We start from the raw sequence: 20,061 nt of genomic DNA, 5'->3' as shown, positions 1-20,061 counted from the left end.
ATTATAGCATAAATTGATAAATGAAAGATAGGATTTATTTTCTTCTACTAATTAAAGCTGAAGTCATGAATTATACTTGATGGAGCAGCTGACGTATGACTTATTGCTCTTTACTGAAGAAAAAACTAATTTAAGCTCATTTATAGCATTAATGCTACAATTTTCAAACTTTGTGTATGTGTCTTTATTCATGGAAAATTTCTGAAGAGTACATACAAATTATTGATTATAATTACCTCTGGAGTATGGGTGATAGAAACTTTTAAAAAATATATTATATATTGTTTTATTGTTTTAAGTTTTTACCTTGTACATACATTATTTTTATAGAAAAAAATCAGTATAAATTAAAGATACTTTTCTTTTTCAATGTATATAGTTCCCAATACAGATTCCATTTAGAATTTGTTTTCCAGGATCAAAACATAGTGTAGAAAAAGAAGACAGACAAAATGACTAATTAGTTTATTTGGTGACATAGTCTTTGCCTCTTCTCAGAAACTTTGATTAGAAGCTGCAGATATGATTTGCTGTTCCCTTCTGTCAGCTGCCTGTCCTCATCTTCAGGGCCCTTCCTGCTTCTCTCCATGCCCCACATCACCATCACCGTTAATCCCCATAGTGTAGTGTTTCTGTTAGCAGGAGTTGGCACCAGGCCCACCCACCCTCTCCCCACAGATCAAGGGCTCAGTCCCACAAGACAGCCCCCACTTCAGATGCCAGCCACAAATGGAGTACCCAGGCTACCCACATGTCTGCCTGGCTGACTACAAATTAGGGGGTTCCACGATCTCCCCTCAGGTTTCCTAATTTGCTATAATGACTCATGGAACTCAGTGAAGTATCTTGCTTACTAAAGTTTCATTAAGGAGAGAGGGAGACTTTCATAAATCACATGAGATCTTAAGGTTTTAGAACCAAATCTGAATATCCTATTTTGGTCTTTTCATTTTAAACACGGAGAACCTGAATCCTAACCTAATGAATGTACTTTTTTAAAATTACAAAGACTATTATAAACAGATCTTGGACTAGGATCTTGAAATTTTTATGTCCCATTCAGTGACCTTTAAAGTATAATAATTCTTTGTTGTTCATTCAAAATCTTTGTTTAATAGATAATAATTTAGTAAGAAACAGGAAGCAACATAGTATGATGGAGAAAATTTCCTCAGTGGTTATAGTTATGAGAAACACTAGCTTCTTTGGTGGTCTGAATCCCCAGGCTGGAAGCTCCAGCTTTAAACATATCCTCCATTTATCTCAAGATGCCATAAAAATCTTAATTACTTTCTGTCTGATATGACTTTTAAAAACAGTGAGAGAGACAGGGGCACACTCTAGCGTCAGAAAAACCTGGGAGTAAATCCTACCTTTGCTTTTTATTAGTAAAGTCACCTCCCAGAACTTACTCATAGTCATCTGTTTTGAGGATTGAAGTATGTCATGAATATGAGGCGCCTAGTCCAGAAATGGCACATATTAAGTTCTTAAATATTCATAGCTCAGCAAGCAAAATGGATAAATATGTGTATCTCTTTGTACAACTGATACCATCTTTGGTACCTTCTTCATACTGTTTCCCTTCCCTGAACCTAGGTGTCTAGTGGTTTGTCTTTGGAGGTAATAGTTCATGCACTCATTCATTCAGCAGTCATGCAAGCATTTAATTTCATAACTCTTAGACAGCCAAGTACTCAACCCCTGGCCTGTTAGGAACTGGGCGGCACAGCAGGAGGTGAGTGGTGGGTGAGCAAGTGAAGCTTCATCAGTATTTACAGCCGCTCCTCATCACTCACCAACCCCCATCGTCCCCACTCCTGATCCATGGAAAAATTGTCTTCCATGAAACTGGTCCCTGGTGCCAGAAGGATTGGGGACTGCTGCCATGGGCCATAAAGTAAATGAAACTGTATGATAATATTTTCTAGGATCTGGAACTTGTACATAGTAGGTACTTAGTTGTAGATGTTTATTAAATGAAGAAATAGATTTTATCTAAGAGAAATTTATGTTCTAGTGGAGTTCCACATTTCTTTTTCAACCTAAGGGTAGTAGTAGAGTTGAACATAACAGTGCTTTGTATCAAAGTGGGAGTGATTGATTCTTCCATTCTTGCTGCTCCATTGAGGAAAGGGGCAACTGTACAGAAAAAGTGAGATTTAATGTGGTTGACTTGAAAGGAGATGAAGACGAAATAACATTATAACAACATCACAAGTAGAGCAAAGAGCATTAGGAAAGACATTAGCGTGCAGTTGATGTGTGTCATGTGGTAAGATTTGGTTGGGGGAGGTAGGCTGATGGAAGGTTGTCTAAGAGCTTTTAATGTCATCTTAGAGTCAATTCTTGATTATAGGAGCCTTGGAAAGACAGGCAAGATTGATAAATAAGAATGTGTCAGTGCTTTGTAACAGTAAGCTGTGAATGCTTTATGGCTTTTGTTATTTGATTGGCCTTTATCTAGGATTCTGGAAGACCCCAAGTAACTTATTTTTATTTTTTTATGTGTGTTATCTAGTCCATTTTTTGCTTCCATTAGCATGGGCAATTGAGATTTGACTTTGTAGAGCCATGGTATATGCATTTTTTTAATTTATGAGGAATCATTAATAAAACAGGAGAATGTGTCATTACTTGAAAAAGTTATAGCAATTTAATAATCCATATTTCTGTAGTTTTTTATTTCATACCACAACAGAGCTAACCAGAACTCCTAGCCTCAGGAGTTCTGAGTCATACACTTCATGATTATTTTTTTGCCTCCACAGAAATAGAAAAGTTTCAAAAAGGAGAAGGCAAGGATGAAGAAAAGTACATCGATGTGGTGATTAATAAGAACATGAAGCTGGGACAGAAAGTGTTAATTCCTGTAAAACAGTTCCCTAAGGTAAGACAGTGAGGTCCATACTGCAGATATTTTAACCTTAATCGCAGAGGAACAGATGTTTAATTTATATTCTGTTTGATATTTTCTAGAGATGTTTTCTCTTAGCACTCCCCACACATGTTTAAAGTTAATTAAAAACTTATTTAGTGTATTTAGTGAATCTGTGTTTTCTGTTTGACTTTATTGTGAGTTATGGATCCCTAAAAAATATACTTAGGAGTCTTACTAGTGATAGAACCGTGGGCAGTCTATTTAACTTCTTTGCACTTAATTTTCCTCATTTGTATTATGAAGTTGTATGGTTAAGAGTTAAATAAGATAATGCATGTTAAATGATTAGTATAGTGCATGTCACAGAAAACTTCAAAAATACCATCTGTTCTAATTTTATTTAACACATTGACTGCTACACTAGAAAAAAAATTTTTTTCCTTGAGGCCATAGTGTTTTATTATGAAAATTGTATAAAATTGAAAACAAAATGATCCTTTCTAATTTAATGAAAAGTTTATTATTTTTTATTGTTTTCTGTGCATGAGTTATATGCAGCTGAAAAAATAGTACACACAGTTCCCAAGATAAACAGATGTGTGAGTTACATATGCTTCATGAAGCCCCAGGCTCAAAACTAGCATGACTTAAATACAGCTCACATGGCAGTTAATGTGTTAAACCTTACTCTGTTTTTGATTTGTCTTTCGAGTGTCCATGTACACAATTCATGATGCTGTTGTATGTATCAGTAATTCCTTTCTTTTTGTGGATTCGTAATAGTTACCTTAATATACTACAGTTTATCCATTTGTGTTGGCAGTTTTAAGTTTTTGGTTATTGTAAATTAAATTACAGTGGACACTGTTGTACAAGTCATTTTGTGACCATATATTTTCATTTCTCTTTGGTAAATTGCTGTGTATTTAATTTTATAAGAAATTGCCATCCTTTTTTTTCCCCCAAATTAGTTGTACCTTGTAACATTTCCATAAACAGTGTGTACAAGTTGTAGTTGCTCTGTATCTTCATCAATATTTGGTGCTGTCAGTTTTTTTTTTCTTGTAGCCATTTTGATTGTGTATTGGTATCTTCATGTGGTGTAAATTTGCATTTCCCTGATGATTAATGATTTTATGCAATTTTTATGTACTTATTGACTAGTCTTATGTCATCTATTTTGAAGTGTCTGTTTAGATCTTTTCCCTATTTCTAAATGGGCTGTATTTTTATTATTGAGTTGTAGGAACTTTTTATACATCTTGGATACACATTTTTTTGTTAGGTATATGTTTTGTGACTATTTGGCCCAGTCTATGACTTGACTGTTAATTTCCCCAGTAGAATCTTGTGTTAAGCAGAAGTCTTTAATTTTGATGGCATTTAATGTATCGGAACTAAGAAATTTTTGCCAATCTCAAGGAAATATTAGAGACTTTTGTAAGTTATAAAGATATTCTCCTGTGCTTTCTCTAAAAGTGTTATCATTTTAGCTTTCACTTTTAGGTCTATGATACATCCCACATGAATTTTTGTATATGGTGTTTTAGAGGCTCAAGTTTATTCTTTTCTCTATATAAATATTGAGTTTTTCTGGCACTATTTGTTGAAAGATGTTTACCCATTCATTGATTGTCTTGGTGCCTTTGATGAAAATAAGGTGACCATGTGCGTGGGGTGTGTTTGTAAGCTTTCTGTTCCTTTAATTTAATCTATTTATGGATTTATGGACCCTTTTGCCGGTGCCCTACTATCTTGATTAATGTAGATTTTATAGTAAGACATGAAGTTAGGTAATGTAGTCCCGCCAACTTTGTCCTCCTTTTTCAGGATTGCTTAGATATTTTAAATCCTTTGCAATTATATATAAATTCAAGAATTTAATTACCACAAAATGATCTGCTGAGATTATGATTGCAGTTGCATTGAATCTGTTGGACAGTTTGTGGAGATTTGACATCTTGACAACATTAAGTCTTCCATTTCTTAAATATGGTATATCTCTCCATTTATTTAAATCTTCTTTAATTTCTATCAGCAATGTTTTGTACTTTTCAGGACAAGGCTCTTTGTATGTCTTTTGTTAAACTTTTTCCTAAATATTTTGTGTTTCTTGACACTATTGTAAATTGAATATTTTTAATTTTTCTAATTTTTTGCTTCTATATTAAAATTTTATATATTAACTTTGTCTTCTGCTACCTTGCTAAATTTAAATTCACTTATTAGTTCTAGTAAGTTATTTCGTACATTCCTTAGGATTTGTTACATACATAATCGTATCATCTGCATAAACAGTTTTACTTCTTCCTGTCCAATTTTTGTGTATCTTACTTTGCTTGCGTTATTGTATTGGCTAATATCTCCGGTATAATGCTGGAAACAGTGATGAGAGTAGGAATACCTTCCCTTGTTCCCAAAGAGGGAAAGCATGCAGTATTTTACCATTAAGAGCAATATCAGTTATAAGTTTTTTGTAGCTGTCATTTATTAGGTAGAGGAAGTTCCCTTTCACGTCAGCTTTGCTGAGAATTCTGATCCTGAATGAATGGTGAATTTTGTTGAATGTTTTTTCTGCATCTGTTGAAATAAACATAGGATGTTTCTTTTATACTGCTTATGTAGTGAATTTTAATAACCAGTTGTTAAAAATTAAACCTTCTTTGTATTCCTGAGTTAAACTCTACTTACCAAAGACATATTATCCTTTTTATATATTGCTGGCTTCACTTGCATCTATGTTAATGAGTGATACTGACTTATAAATTTTGGGAGGTAATATTTTTATAAGATTTTAGTATTGATGTTATTCTAGTTTCATAAAATTAGTGGGACAGTGTTTCTATTGTTTTTCTCAAAGAATGTATATTGGATTATTATTATTTCTTCCTAAATATTTGATACAATTCACCAGTGAAGCCATCCAGGCCTTGAGTTTGCTGATGAATTCCATATCTTTGACTGATATGGCACTAGTCAGGTTTTTTATTGTTATCTTTTGTGAAAAATGTGTTTTTTAACAGATTTGTTCATTTTATCATAATATTTCAGCTATTGCTTCTTCAAATACTTTTCTGACCTTTTCTTTTCTTCATCTTTTGAGATTTCAATTACATATATGTTCAGCCTTTTGTTAATCTCACAAAGGTTCCTGTTTACTTTTTTCCCACCCGTATCCTTCAGATTGGATAATTTTTTACTGCTCTATCTTAAACTCATTGATTCCTTAGTATGTCATCTTCATTTTGCTATTAACCTCATCAGGTAAATTTTTTATTTCAGGTATTATAATTATCTGTTTCAGAATTTGTATTTGATTCATGTAGAGATAATGTGTATGTGAAAAAATCTTCTTTTCTCTGTTGGGATTTTCTATTTTTTTTTAAATTCATTGCAAATGTTATTTTCCCTTATGTCATTGAGTATAGTTAAAATAGGTACTTGAAAGTCTCTATCTTCTAGTTCCAAAGTCTTGGTCATCTTAGATTCATTCTGCATTGATAGTCTTTTATCTTGTTAAAGAGTCATATTGCTCCAGTTCTTTGCATGTTGAGAATTTTTGATTGTATGCTGGACATTATGAATGTACATTACGGATTCTGTGATATTCCTCTGAAGAATGTTGATATTTTTGTTTTAGCAGTTAATTAACTTGGTTGGATTCAGACTGCAAACTTTGTCTGTTGGAAAGGATTTGAAGTCTCAGTCATTTCTTTCCTTAGTTTGGCTTTTGTGTTTAATTTTTGGCATACATGATTCAGGGGTCAGCCAGAGATTTTGGCAGATTTTATATGCAAAATTTGATAATCCCCAATTCTGACTCTGTCTTTTCTAGTATTCCTCCCTCACATTTCAGCACTATGGTTGCCTCCAACTCTGCCACTCAGGCTAAAAGCTCTAAAATTACTGAATGCATCCCAGGGTGTTACTTTCTTTTAAGTCTTAAATCTCTTTCAGAATCTGCATGTTTTTGATCATTCTTCAGGGCTTCAGATAGTTGACTTTTATATTTTGTTCAGCGTTTAGGAGTTTATAGTTGATACCTATAGATGGTCAACCTATACTGAAAGAACTGGGCATATATATTTTTTATAAACAGAAAATTATGTTATGAACATTTCATAGACAGATTCATTACTAAACAAAACATGGCTGATAGAAACCTTTATAGATTGATTCTTCATGTTCAACATGTTCTATATACTCAATATGCAATAGAAAAATGAACATATATGATCCCCATCTCTAAGCAGTTCGGTCAAATAGATGATGATTAACTTAAATTAATACTTTGTTGTCTATGAATTAGTATGTGAAATAAAATAAAATACAATCATGTACTGCATAATGCATAATGATGTTTGGTCAATGATGGATAACGTATATGAAAGTGGTCCTATTAGTTTATAAACTATATTTTTACAGCATCTTTTCTATGTTTAGGTATGTTTAGATATACAAATACTTACCGTTTTGTTACAGTGGCCTACAATATTCAGTACAGTAACATGAGGTACAGGTTTGTAGCCTAAGAACAATAGGCTGCACTGTATATCCTTGGTGTGTTAGTAGGCTATACCATATAGGTTTGTGTAAATCCACTCTGTGATGTTTGCACAACGAGGAATTGCCTAATGATGCATTTCTCAGAACATATCCACGTCATTATTGACACATGACTATATTTGAATAAAGTGTATGAAATAAAATCTCAAATACCATTTTTCATTGTCAGCTTTGATGAGGTTGGGGACGGCAAATGATAACTTCTATGTCTAACGGAGAATAGAGTCCATTTCAAGTACTTACAACTTCTAAAGTAGGCAGCTTAGAAATCTACTGTTTCCAGAATACTGAAAGAGGATATTTCTGCTTAGCATAATGGAGCATGCAAGTTTCAAGCCAGCCTTGGACAGAAGCTAATATAGCATTGCCATCAGTTCTGAGAAGAAGCTTTCATGCTCATATCAGTTAATAGACTGAGCTGGAGGAAGCTGGCAGGGCTTACCCCTCTGGAATAGCTGTGCATGGAGAACAGCATGCTGTGGAATTGATGCTGACCGTGCACTTGCAGATTCTGGGACAAGGGAACTGCAGTTTGTGAAACTCTATCTAATAAAGTGACTTCCATTAATTAAATAATTTCTCTTCTCTTAATGAACCATTTTCCACCCTCTTTAAATTCCCAGCATTGAACACGAGTCCTTTAGTGTTCAAACTTTCATGTGTATTCACTCTCTTTAGTTATGTATCTGAGTTTGTAAAGTGTGAAACTCTAAACACTGTTTTATGATTTTTCTTGTTTTTAAGAAGCTATGGAAATTGTTCTCCATGATTTTTTTTTTATTTTTTTTATTTTTTTTCCTCAAAGAACACTAACCTCCGGTGCTGAGCAGTGTCTAGGTGGAACAGAGTTAATGTAAATGTCAAATCAACATTGGAATGAGGTATCCTATCTGTGAGGACCTATAGGTGCATTGTGGGTTAGAGTTTACATTCATTTTTCATTCACTCTTCCATTGGTCAGTGCATTTATCTGTTCATTCATATATCTAACATTATTGAGGGTCTTCTCTGAGCCAGGCATTGTGCTGGGAAAACTAAAGTGTTTAAGACAGTCTTTGGTCTCAAGAAACTCTCAGTTGTATAGTGATGCAGTGAATTAGTTAATATGTATAATGCAGGGTGCTCTGGAAAGACAGAGAGAAGGATCATTTTGACACACTCAGAGAAGGCTGCTCTAAGGAGGTTGTCTCTGAAGAGGCTAGCTGAGTAAGGGGTTGGAAGTAAGATGGTGAGTTGGGGGGTGGCCATGGCAGGGACCCTGCACTGTAGTGCAGAAGGCAGTTGAGAAATTATAAGCCATTTTATTGGGATAAAGGAATTTCAGTAAGATGTGTAGATTTTTACAGAAGACATAAATGAAGTGGTAAGGGAGCAGTGTGTGGGGTGGTGTTGGCCAAAAGGGCTGCAAATTTAAAATAGAAAATGACATTTGAGCTGTTTTAAAGGATGAGGCTTCTCCGGGTATTTCATGATGGGAAACTATTTCAGGAAGAGAATGCCATACGCATAGTCATGCTGGGGTGAAAGAATGCTTATACACCATTTTTAAAAGTGAGTTGTAATATAAAATTAAATAAATTATATCTCTATATATAATGCTCTATTGTAAGTTTTCTGTATTATTAAATGAAAGAACAAAAAGCAAGGTACAGAACATACAGAATTTGAGTTGGGGAATTATAATAATTATTTTCTGAAAGATAGGTTTTTGTGCTGTTTTCTATTCTACATGTTTCTGGACACAAATGTTTTAATGATAACTTAGCATAACTTTTATAATTAGGATAAAAAAAGATTTCCATTTTAGAGGAAAAATGTGTCTAAGGCCGTTAACTTAGCAAGTACCTTTGTACTGTGGTTGTTTTTCAAGATTTAGTGTATTGTGTTAAATCTATAGGTTTAAATTAGGTTTATTAAGTTTCTTAATTTGATAATTCTCTTAATCTCTAAGCATTCTAATGTGTGTACGTACTATTTGTAGTAATTTTGTCTTAACGTAGTTTCTTATATTAAAAATTTTCTGTCACATGAATATGGAAAATGTGATATATTTCTTCTCTTCACAGAAACTCTTAGGTTAAGGATCTTTGAGGGAGAAGTATTTATAAAACATATTTGTTCCTGGAGTTTCAGGAAAATTTTCTTTTTTGAATTTGGCTTGCATTTTTCCCTTGTAGTATGTTAGAGACAATTTAAACCCTCTGCATTTACTACTTGCTGGAAGCGTATTCCATGGAAATGATCATGGATTTTTAGATTTCCTGGGCTAGGAAATATTTTACAGTCATAGAGGTGTGTTAAATGTTGCCTTTTTTTGTAGCTCCTAATGAATTTTCAGGGACATACAGTATTTTTTCCAGAGAATTTATATGAAAATGGTATTTTTGGTGCTTAATTGATAGCATACCTGTAGAAATAAAGTAACAATGTACTTGTACATTCTTTATATCTAAAGTGCCATCACCAAAACTAATGTGGCTGGTGTCTTAGTCTTTTTGTGTTGCTATAGGAAAATATTAAGACTAGATAATAATAAAGACCAGAAATTTACTACTTACAGTTCTGGAGGCTAGGCAGCCTAAGGTCAAGGCTCTGGCATTCGGTGTCTGGTGAGGGCCTTGGTGCTGCATCCTCACAGGGCGGGAGGTAGAAGAGCAAAAAGGGCCTCAGCTATTAATAGTTCCCTTCAGTCCTTTTAAAAGACACTAGTTTATCCCTCAGGGCAGAGCCCTCATGACCTCATCACTTCCCAAAAGGCCCTGCCTGTTAATACCAACACATTGGGGATTAAGTTCCAACATGAATTTGGATGAGACATTTCTAGAGAAAGAATTATGGGTGAAATTAAATTTAGTTCTTTTTTTTGTGTGTGTGTGTGTGTGTGTTTGTAACTTTTTTTTATTTTATTTTTTTTTTATTTCATCTTATTGTTATGGGGGATACAGAATTTCAGGTTACATACGTTGCCAATATACCGCCTTTCCCCCCAAATCAGAGCTCCAGGCATGTCTGTTCCCCAGGTAGTGCGCGTTGCACCCATCATGTAGGTATATATCCCTCCCTTCCCCACCCCCCCTTCCCGAGTCAGCACCTCCAAGCATTACCATTCCCCAAATGGTGCACAATAATTTATTCTTAAAAATAAATTCAGGCTATTAAGCAGAGATCAAGAAGAGCAGAATATCTACACAGCCAAGGGAACTATCACAAGAGCAAACAGACAACCTACAGAATGGGAGAAAATATCCGCATGTTACACATCCGATAAAGGGCTGATAACTAGAATCTATATAGAACTCAGGAAAATCAGCAAGAAAAAATCAAACAACCCTATCAAAAAGTGGGCAAAGGACATGAACAGAAACTTTTCAAAAGAAGATAGACTAGTGGCCAACAAACATACGAAAAAATGCTCAACATCTCTTATCATCAGGGAAATGCAAATCAAAACCTCAATGAGATATCACTTAACTCCAGTGAGAATGACCTTTATTAAAAAGTCCCAAAACAATAAATGCTGGCGTAGAGGCGGAGAGATAGGAACACTCATACACTGCTGGTGGGACTGCAGACTAGTACAACCTCTGTGGAAAGTAATATAGAGATACCTCAAAGAAATACAAATAGAACTACCATTTGATCCAGTATTCCCATTGCCGGGCATCCACCAAAAGAACAAAAGGCATTCTATAAAAAAGACATCTGCACCAAAATGTTTGTAGCAGCACAATTCACAATTGCAAAGATGAGAAAACAACCCAAGTGCCCATCAATGCATGAGTGGATTAATAAAATGTGATATATATATATATATCATGGAGTTCTACTCAGCCACAAAAAACAATGGTGATACAGTACTTCTTGCATTATCCTGGATAGAGCTGGAACCCATTCTACTAAGTGAAGTATCACAAGAATGGAAAAATAAGCACCACATGTACTCACCATCAAATTGATATTAACTGATCAACACTTCAGTACACATATAGTAATAACATTCATCAGGTGTTGGGCAGATGGGAGAGGGGAGGAGGGGATGGGTATGTACACACCTAATGGGTGCGGTGCGCACCGTCTGGGGGATGGACACGCTTGAAGCTCTGACTCGGGTGGGGCAAGGGCAATATATGTAACCTAGACACTTGTACCCTCGTAATATGCTGAAATTAAAAAAAAAAAAAAAAGTGGAAGAGCAGAATGACTATTGGGCTAGAATGACTTACTTATGGGAAATAGCAGATTATAACATTTGTTGAAATGGTAAGGAATATATTCTGGAATGTCGTCAGTTCTTTTCTTGGGCATGGGATTTTATATAGCTAGTAGAGAGCCCTAAAATATTTGTGATACTGTGGTAAATAAGCAACTAGAATATATGGGAGATGGTATTTTGTATTAAAAAAGATCTTAGTTTTTATTAAAAAGTCCTCCTAAAATTTAGGAATGATTGATTTAAATGCAAGTTTGGAATGACTTATTCCTAGGAAATTCAATTGCCCATGTAAAAAGTTACTGTTATTTTTAGAGGTGATTATTAGAATCCTGAAAATTGTCAATAATCCAAAATTTGACTCAGTAACTGTGTTAAGAAACACATTTTATTTCTGAAGAGGCTGCTCCATTTCATGTGAATGCCGCAGTCCCAAGTCTATTATTAGGTTTACTATTGTTTGGAATTTGGCATTTAGGAGACATTCGTATAATTCAGATAAGATCGGAATTCTGAATACCAGCTACAATGTGGATTTATTTAAGTAATTATTATATTAGTGGTTAAGTTATTGAACCTAAAATGTCCCATTGAGCAAATAAAATTATTGATCTGTTCTTTAATTTGAAGGGAATATAGGGAAAATAAATCTTATTTATTCTCCCTCTGTATTCTTGCCCTTGGGCAGGAAATAGGTGAGTGTAGATTATGAACTAAAGATGTTCTTTGACAATTTCTTTCTCCCTAGTAAGGTATAGAAAGCAAATGTTTGGGTGATGTTCTCTACAGAGGGGTGCATGCGTTCTACATCATTTTTGTGCTAGAAAAATATGTTAGAGCTTCTATTTATGTGTGGACTTGTTTATGTGTACGTACAAACATATATGATTTTCTATATGCTAGGCTATTCTAAGCACTTTACATGTAGTAACTCATTTAATCTTTACAACTTCATGAAGTGTGCATTATTATCTCCTGTTCACCTATGAAAAAATTAAAGAACAGAGAAGTAACTTGCTAAAAGTTATGCTTACTAAGAAGCAAGCATTTGAACCCCAGAAGTCTATGACTCCAAAGCCCATGCTCTTAGTTAAGAAAGTAAACTTTATTAATATTTAGGACATGTTTTATGTCAGTCCATACAGTTCCGTTCACTTTAAGAGAGTATCCTGAAGTCAAAAGGGGGGAATTCCATAATGCAGAGTTTTTCATTTGCTTTCAGTTTACTTGGGCATATAGCTGTTTATATGTGCATAGTTACAGATTTATGGATTAATAGTAAATGGGCAAAGATTACTATAAAAAACAATGTGAATAAGGGTCTGCTACAAATGCGATCTAAATGAGTGAGAAACCTGCTGATCTTTCTCTTGTGCCTAATACAAGCTCAGCCTTGTAATAAGGTTAAAAAAACTGCTATCCAACTGAATGTGACAAGAAAAACAGACTTCTCAATTGGAACGATTTCTCTACATCCAGAATGTACAATGTTAATGATGCATCTCTTGCCCTGTGCAAGTAGTGCAGTATTAACCAGTGATAGAACAAGTATAGAAATCTTACCCAGATAAATCTGTGTGTGTGTGTGTGTGTACACATACACTTTGCTGATGCAAAGGTGTGAATGTGGATGGGGATAATTCTTACAGTTGCCTAACTTAAGACTTTGAAACGCTTGAGGTAGTGATCAATAGAGAATATTTACATTTGCCATCACCGTGGAATGTGCTAATAGATCTGCTTCTCATTGGCCTTCTTCCTTTCTCATAATTTCTTAGCTATTAAATTGAGTTATATACAGATGCTCCTTGCATTATGATGGGTTATGTTCCAATAAACCCATTTTAAGTTGAAAATTTTATAAGTCAAAATTGCATTTAATATACATCACCTATCAAACATCATAGCTTAATGTGATCTACTTTAAACATGCTCAAAATGCTTACATTAGCCTACAGGTGGACAAAATCACCTACCACAAAGCCTATTTAATCATAAATGTTGACTATCTTATGTAATTTATTGAATACTATACTGAAAGTGAAAAATGGAATGGTTGTATGGGTACTGGATATACAGTTTCTACTGAATGCATATTGCTTTTGCACTACCAGAAATTCAAAAAATGGAAGTAGAACTCTTCTGCCCCCAATTTTCTCATTGCCAAGTCAGTTAAGGCTCTGCGAAAATTATGTGGTTTCCACCTGTTGCTCAAAAATAGGGATTCATAATTTCTCTAAAATATAGTTTGTGTCTTTAATTGAATACAGTATTATTGTATTATCTGTGGGGTAGAATAGTTATTATATATTTACATGTGTGTTGGATCAAGAAGTTAACTCCATTGCAAAATACTGTGTTAGAAATTATCTTTTGTTGTCCTGTGGATCACTTAACTGTGCAGAACGTGACCTTTTTTTTTTTTTTTTTTTTAACAGCAGAAGGTGTCTCAGTTCCTTTGTGCTGCTATAACAAAATACTTGAGACTGGGTCATTTATAAAGAATAGAAATTTGTTTGCTCACAATTCTGGAGGCTGGGAAGTCCAAGATCAAGGCCCAGCAGGTTCACTGTCTGGTGAGGGCCTGGGTTTCTGCCTTTAAGATGGTGCCTTGAATACTGCTTCTCCTGCAGATTAAGGCTTTTGTTTAAGAGGGAGTCATAGGGTAGGTGGGTCTGGTCAGATTTCAGCAGTGGCTGCTTTCCTCTCCCCCACCAGCTCCGCAGGGGAAGTGGTTTCAGTATTCTTCCTGAGTTTCCCTGTGAACACCTGGAGGTTAGGGGGATTTTTGCAGAAAAAGCCTTTGAGAAGCTATCAGTGCTCCTAATTTGGGGGTAGAGGGGGCTTCCAGGGCTTCATATTCTCATGCTAGTTTACCCTTGGCGATCAAATGCTTGAGTTTTCTTTCTCCCTGCAGGTGCCTCTCTTCAGATGTTGGGTTAATTTTTGCCCTGGGACTATGGTATTAATTTGCATTCTGCCCAGCTTTTTTATTGTCTTTTTGCTCTCTACATCTGAACTCAATGGGCAGTTCTTGGAGTAAGGTAGTTTTGACAAATGGAAAGAAATCCAGAGTGGATGATATTAAAAGCAGGAATGTGATGAGGCTAGAGAGGTGAGTGAGAGTGTTCTCAAGGGAAGGCCTTTCATGGCAGTAGTAGGACATTTGGACTCAGATTCTAAGGATAGTTGCTCTGGGTGCATTTTAAGCAGAGTTGTAATAAGGTCCTCTTGTGTTTTAAAAGACATCCCCATTGACAGAAGGAGGTAGAAGTGAAGGCAGAGAAAGGGCTCTGGTGGTCTGGTGAGAGGAGATGAGGGCCTAGACTAGGGTGATTGTGGTAGGGCTGAAGAAAATGGACAGATCAGAGATGTTTAGAAGGGAATACTGTTAAGATATAACTAATTAATTCATTGAACATTTATTTAATGCCTTCCCTGCACAGCTTTTGGAGATAAAGCAGTGAATACAAAAGACCTAGTCACTGCCCTCATGAAGTAAGCGTCAAGCTTCAGGCTTGAGTCACTGCGTGGATGGTGGTGCCATTTGGTGGCTAAGGGACTCTGTAAGAAGAACACGTTTGAAGCTCTGGTGGCAGAGGTTACAAGTGCAGCGTGTGGAGTGTTGAGTTAGAAGTCAATAAAGCATCCCTTTGTTAGACTAATCAACTTTTTGGTAAGCACCCAATTAAGGGAAACCCTTTAATGGCAACCATGACATGTTCTTAAGGTTTAGTTGTTTATGAAATGACAACTTAACTGTAATTGTTCCCCAAGGAACAGTGTCATGTCACAAATATAGTTTAGATCAATTAAAGCTAGTTCAGAAAGGTATTTGATCATTACCAATGAAGAATATAATTATTGTAGCTTGTACATTTTCAGTGAAACTCAGGTATACTTATTGTGTGTTGTTCTGCCATCTTCAAAAATCACTTGTTTCCTGTTTAAAATTGTAGCATTTGTTGTTTGTGCATGTGTGAGAAATACAATCATTGGTACCTGGAGAAATATCATTGGTCTTACAAAGGACAGTACTTTTATTTTCTGTGTAAATGAACAAATGAAATTATTAATAAATGGATATTAATGGATAAATGAATTATTTGGATAAATGGAATTGTTTATAAAAGTGAATGTTAAAATGTGTTAAATTCTTTCTGTCTTGCAGAGATAGTTGTCAAATAGACTTAAATAAGAGGGACTTTATTTGAGAGGGTTATTGCAAGAACACAGAAAAGGGACTATTGCAGTGGGGAGAGGGGGATTTTTACAGTAGGGAAAATGCACTGACCTGTGAGTTATATATCTAGAGGACAGAAAAGGGTTTTCGTCTTATGGGGAGAAGAGAAGGAGGCCAGAAAGGTATGTATGGGGAGGTGGGATGAATGAGTGGCAGTGGCGGGATAGGACAGTGATCAGAGGACATTCTGCCCTGAGTTTGGCCTGTTTTCCAAATGGACCTTTGGAGAGGGCTCGTCTGCTGGCGCAGATTGAGTGTGGGTCAAATTTCAGGGGCCTGGAGAAAGGAGAGAAGCTGAAGTAAAGTTTAATCAAGTCAAGATATGTGGCTTTTTCTGACTGATCGGTGGAGACAAACAGTTCAGCTAATCTTTAATGGGAATTTGGAGGGTTGCTAGGGGTAAATCAGGGGTCATCTGCAAGTCTTACTTAAGTCATAATGGGGAAGAGCGTCCTTTGTAGTAAACTATTTCTGGGAACACAGATGGGCGGTAATTTCTTAATCATCACTGTTTTCAGGAGCACAGGGCTCAGGTACAATTCAACATTGTCACAGCACATTATCTGGTATTTTAATCTTGTTAACTGAAGAAATAACAAGGTTTATAATTTGGAAAGGAGAACTTTATTTCTCATAGTGTTGCATGGTGGCCATTCTAGCAGGCCGGAAAGCAGGCCCCCAGCCACAAGCCAGGAGCATGTGCTTCAGGGCAGGGACAGTGGGAACAGGAATTTACAGTGAGTGGGATGGCCAAATATACATATTTAACAAGCTGTGGAAGGAGTCATGAATATTTATGAAAAGAGAAACAATTGCCTGTGCAATGGTGCTTTCTGCCCTTTCCTGAGGTCCACGTTCAGAAATGGCTGTCCTCTATATTAAAAAGGTGAAGCAGGGACACAGAAACCCTCTTGGTGCATGCTCTGTTAAAAAAAACTACTTCATGATCTGTGGTCTTTTATCAGGAAAGAATGCTAGTCTGGCCCTTAAGGGGAAAAAAAGCCTGATTGCCATTAAGGGAGTGGGTAAAATGATGCGGATCCAACCTCCCACCCCATCAAGGCTGGGAACTCAGTTTTAAGGTTTCTCTGGGGTCCCCTCGGCTGAGAGGGGGTCTGTTCCATCAGGAGGGAGCTTAGGCTTTTATTTGCGTTCACAATGTTCCTAATGACCCTGAAACGTAATGACTCTTACACGCCACACAATGGTGAGTATGGTGAGGGGGAGAGTCTAAAGCCTGCCGTGTTCACTGTGCTGGTAAGGGGGAGCCTCCGTAATGACACGCACTCAGAGGTCCATAGCAAGTGGAAATTGGAGTGTTGTAGGACCAACGGCAAGTAAGAGGACTGTGCTGCTTTGGTTGTTTATTCTTCACATCATCTAGAAAGTCCGGAAAATACTCAGTCCATCTATTACTTAGGCCTTTTCTTGTTGCAAGTGCCAACTGTGGCTAGCTTAAGGGATTTTTTTGGTCTTGTTTTTTAACTACATTAGGGTATCCTATAGAATCCATGGAGCAATTGAACTTGCAAACTGAGAGGACACTAAAAGGGCTTTAAGCCTAAGAAATAGACAATCTGTGGCCTTTCTCTCTAGCAGTATTTCTTAACAGGGGCACAGCCGACATTTTACACAAGACATTTTATTGTGAAGGGCAGTGCTACATATTTGTGAATTGTGACATTATAGGCCTGTGCCCACTAAATCCCAGTAGTGACCCCAGTCATTGTGACAACCAAACAAACATGCTAAATGTTTCCAAATGCCCCGTAGGGAGGTGATGCAACCTGTAGTTTGAGAACCTGACCAAGCAACCAAGCATATTACCATTATTGTGACTCAGCTCTAAGGTTGTTCAGTATCCACACAATTAGTTCTAAACCTCAGGCTCCCTTGACTTCTAGTCAGAGGCCAGTTCCTTGACCAACTTGGGTGGGCTGGGCCTGGTCATGTCATCTTCAATGTGGTGGCTCCCTTGGTAGCCTTGTGGATAAAAAGGAATCAGTTGCAGAAGGTGAGTATTTTTCAGATTAAAGTTACATATGTCCACAGTAGTTAAATTTCTCAATTTATTACTTATTTGGCATCAAGTGTAACAATTTATTGGCTACTCTGGTGGGTGATTTTTATACATTTTCTTATTTAATTCATATAGCAGGCACCCACAGTAGGTAGTATGGTCCCTGTGTTGTAGGTAAAGAACGAGAGAGTCATGAGGGCTAATTTGACTAGGGAGATGTAACTAATATACAGTATGTAGTTGAACAGAGTTAAGAACAACAAAGAAGGGGATAAAAGTGTTTCTGATTGTCAAAGTATTCATTTGTATACTCTTTGTGAACAAAAGACTAATAGAAGTTAAATAGAAAAAGAAACCCCTAAAGACATACAAAATTATTTAAAATGCTTTTCCTTTTTACATAGAATCTTATATATTTATGTTTTATAACATATCAAGTAACCTTGAATAAATCACATCACTCTGAATTTCAGTTCTTCAGTGTGAAATCAGATTTTTGGATCAGATGATTGATTTGTAAAGCCTCTTAATTTTTATCAATTGAGAAGTACTTGACCATTTACAGTGTAATGTAAATATGGTGATTTGACTTCAAATTTATTTTTACTCCATCCTTGAAGCCTGCTAAAATGAACATAAGTGAATAACAAAGTTACAATTCCATGAAAATGAAAAGAATGGGAGAGACAATAGCAAAACGATGTCAGTACAATTTTGGTAGCTGCAAAATAAATGGATAAATGGTAATGGAGACCAGAGAAAGTGGAACCTTGAGCTGACAGGGTGAGAGGAATTCAGCCAGAAACATGCTCATTAGCATGGAGAGACCTTGAGAACACACAGAAATTGTAGATGTTGGTTGCTGTAAAGGTGAGCTTATGGGGTAGAACTAAAAAGAAATTTGGTTGGAAGTTTGCATAAGAAATAGACCACCAGATGTTCTTCCCATCTGATAAAACCAGGCATCTGCCCCTCCACACCCTAACAGAAGACCAGAGGGTTCCTGAAGAGATTGAAGTATTAGGCTCTGTGACACAGATAGATACAACTGAGGATAAGGATGAGATGTCACACTGAAAATGAGGGAATTATTTCCTTTAAATGAAAGTGTACATGCTTAACGATGGGATTCCCAGTATTCTGGCAACCAAGCTTATACCTCCTCTTAGGAGATGGGGGAGTTCCCCTGCTGGGAAATGCCTAGCTCAAGAGAAAAGAAATGTAGGTACTGATATTTGAATAGCTCCTGGTGAGAACACTGGGCTGCCATATTTACAGGGAAGCCTACCAGTTGTCAAGTCCCACGTGTGAAAGCAGAACCTCCCAGTCGGCATTTTAGAGGCTCAGTCTTAAATCTTTAGAACAAGTGGCAGAGGATTACTTGACATCTGAGGAAAGCACATAATATAGAAAGACTAGACCAGCTCACAAAACGGGGAAGGGAAAACTGCTGGAAGAAGCAGATGCTATAAGCTCCAAGGCAGGGAGGGGCCCCTGTCTTCAATCTCTTCCACAAAATGTAGACAAAATACTATTAAAAATGAACAAATATAAGAAAGTCCTGTTAGTAAACATTTGATAGCAGAAATGGATCAATAGACATATAGGAAATGTAGTTAAATATTCCAGAAAGTAAAACAGACAGGAAAAATAAGAGAGAAATGTAGTGATCCAATATAGAATATCTAATTTCCAGATAATAGAAAAATAGAATTTCCAGAAAAATAAAAGCAGAGAAAATGGGGAGCACAAATAGTGTAGGGTTAAGGGTTCAGGACACTGAGTCTTTTTCTTGCCTTGCAGTAGCAGTTGACTTTGTTAATTCTGTAAGTATGACTTTTACATTTTAAAAAAGTACTTATAATTAAAATTTAAAAAGCAAAAAATAATTACATGCAAAGATTAAAAGTATGTATTTGAGTTTTGGTTGAAGACTAGTAAAATTAAAAGTGGGAAGGAAAAAATACCATTTTGATTTTTTAAAGTGCTAACTACTTATTCCAGGAAAATTACTTCAATTGCCATAGTTAGATAAATTGAGGAACAACTTTCTCTTAGAAACAGCAACAGCACAGCAGTGGCATAGATCACAGGGGAAGTGGCAACTGCATGAGTTTGTAATCAATCTCACCAAAGAGAAC

The 20,061-nt window shown here is 36.0% G+C and overlaps 1 protein-coding gene across 1 annotated transcript in view; it reads left to right on the top strand.

Moving 5' to 3' along the window:
• KHDRBS3 (KH RNA binding domain containing, signal transduction associated 3) overlaps window positions 1-20,061 on the top strand; it is a 164,690-nt gene that overhangs the window by 48,610 nt on the left and 96,019 nt on the right. Inside the window, exon 2 of the mRNA XM_069465958.1 lies at window positions 2,772-2,890. Coding sequence (XP_069322059.1) covers window positions 2,772-2,890 — 119 coding nt within the window. The remainder of the gene's footprint in view (window positions 1-2,771; window positions 2,891-20,061) is intronic.

Source organism: Eulemur rufifrons, chromosome 3, assembly GCF_041146395.1.
Source record: "Eulemur rufifrons isolate Redbay chromosome 3, OSU_ERuf_1, whole genome shotgun sequence".
In the NCBI taxonomy this organism is placed as follows: domain Eukaryota; kingdom Metazoa; phylum Chordata; class Mammalia; order Primates; family Lemuridae; genus Eulemur; species Eulemur rufifrons.
Note: the sequence above shows the minus strand (reverse complement) of the source record. Positions and strands in the feature narration are given on the sequence as shown.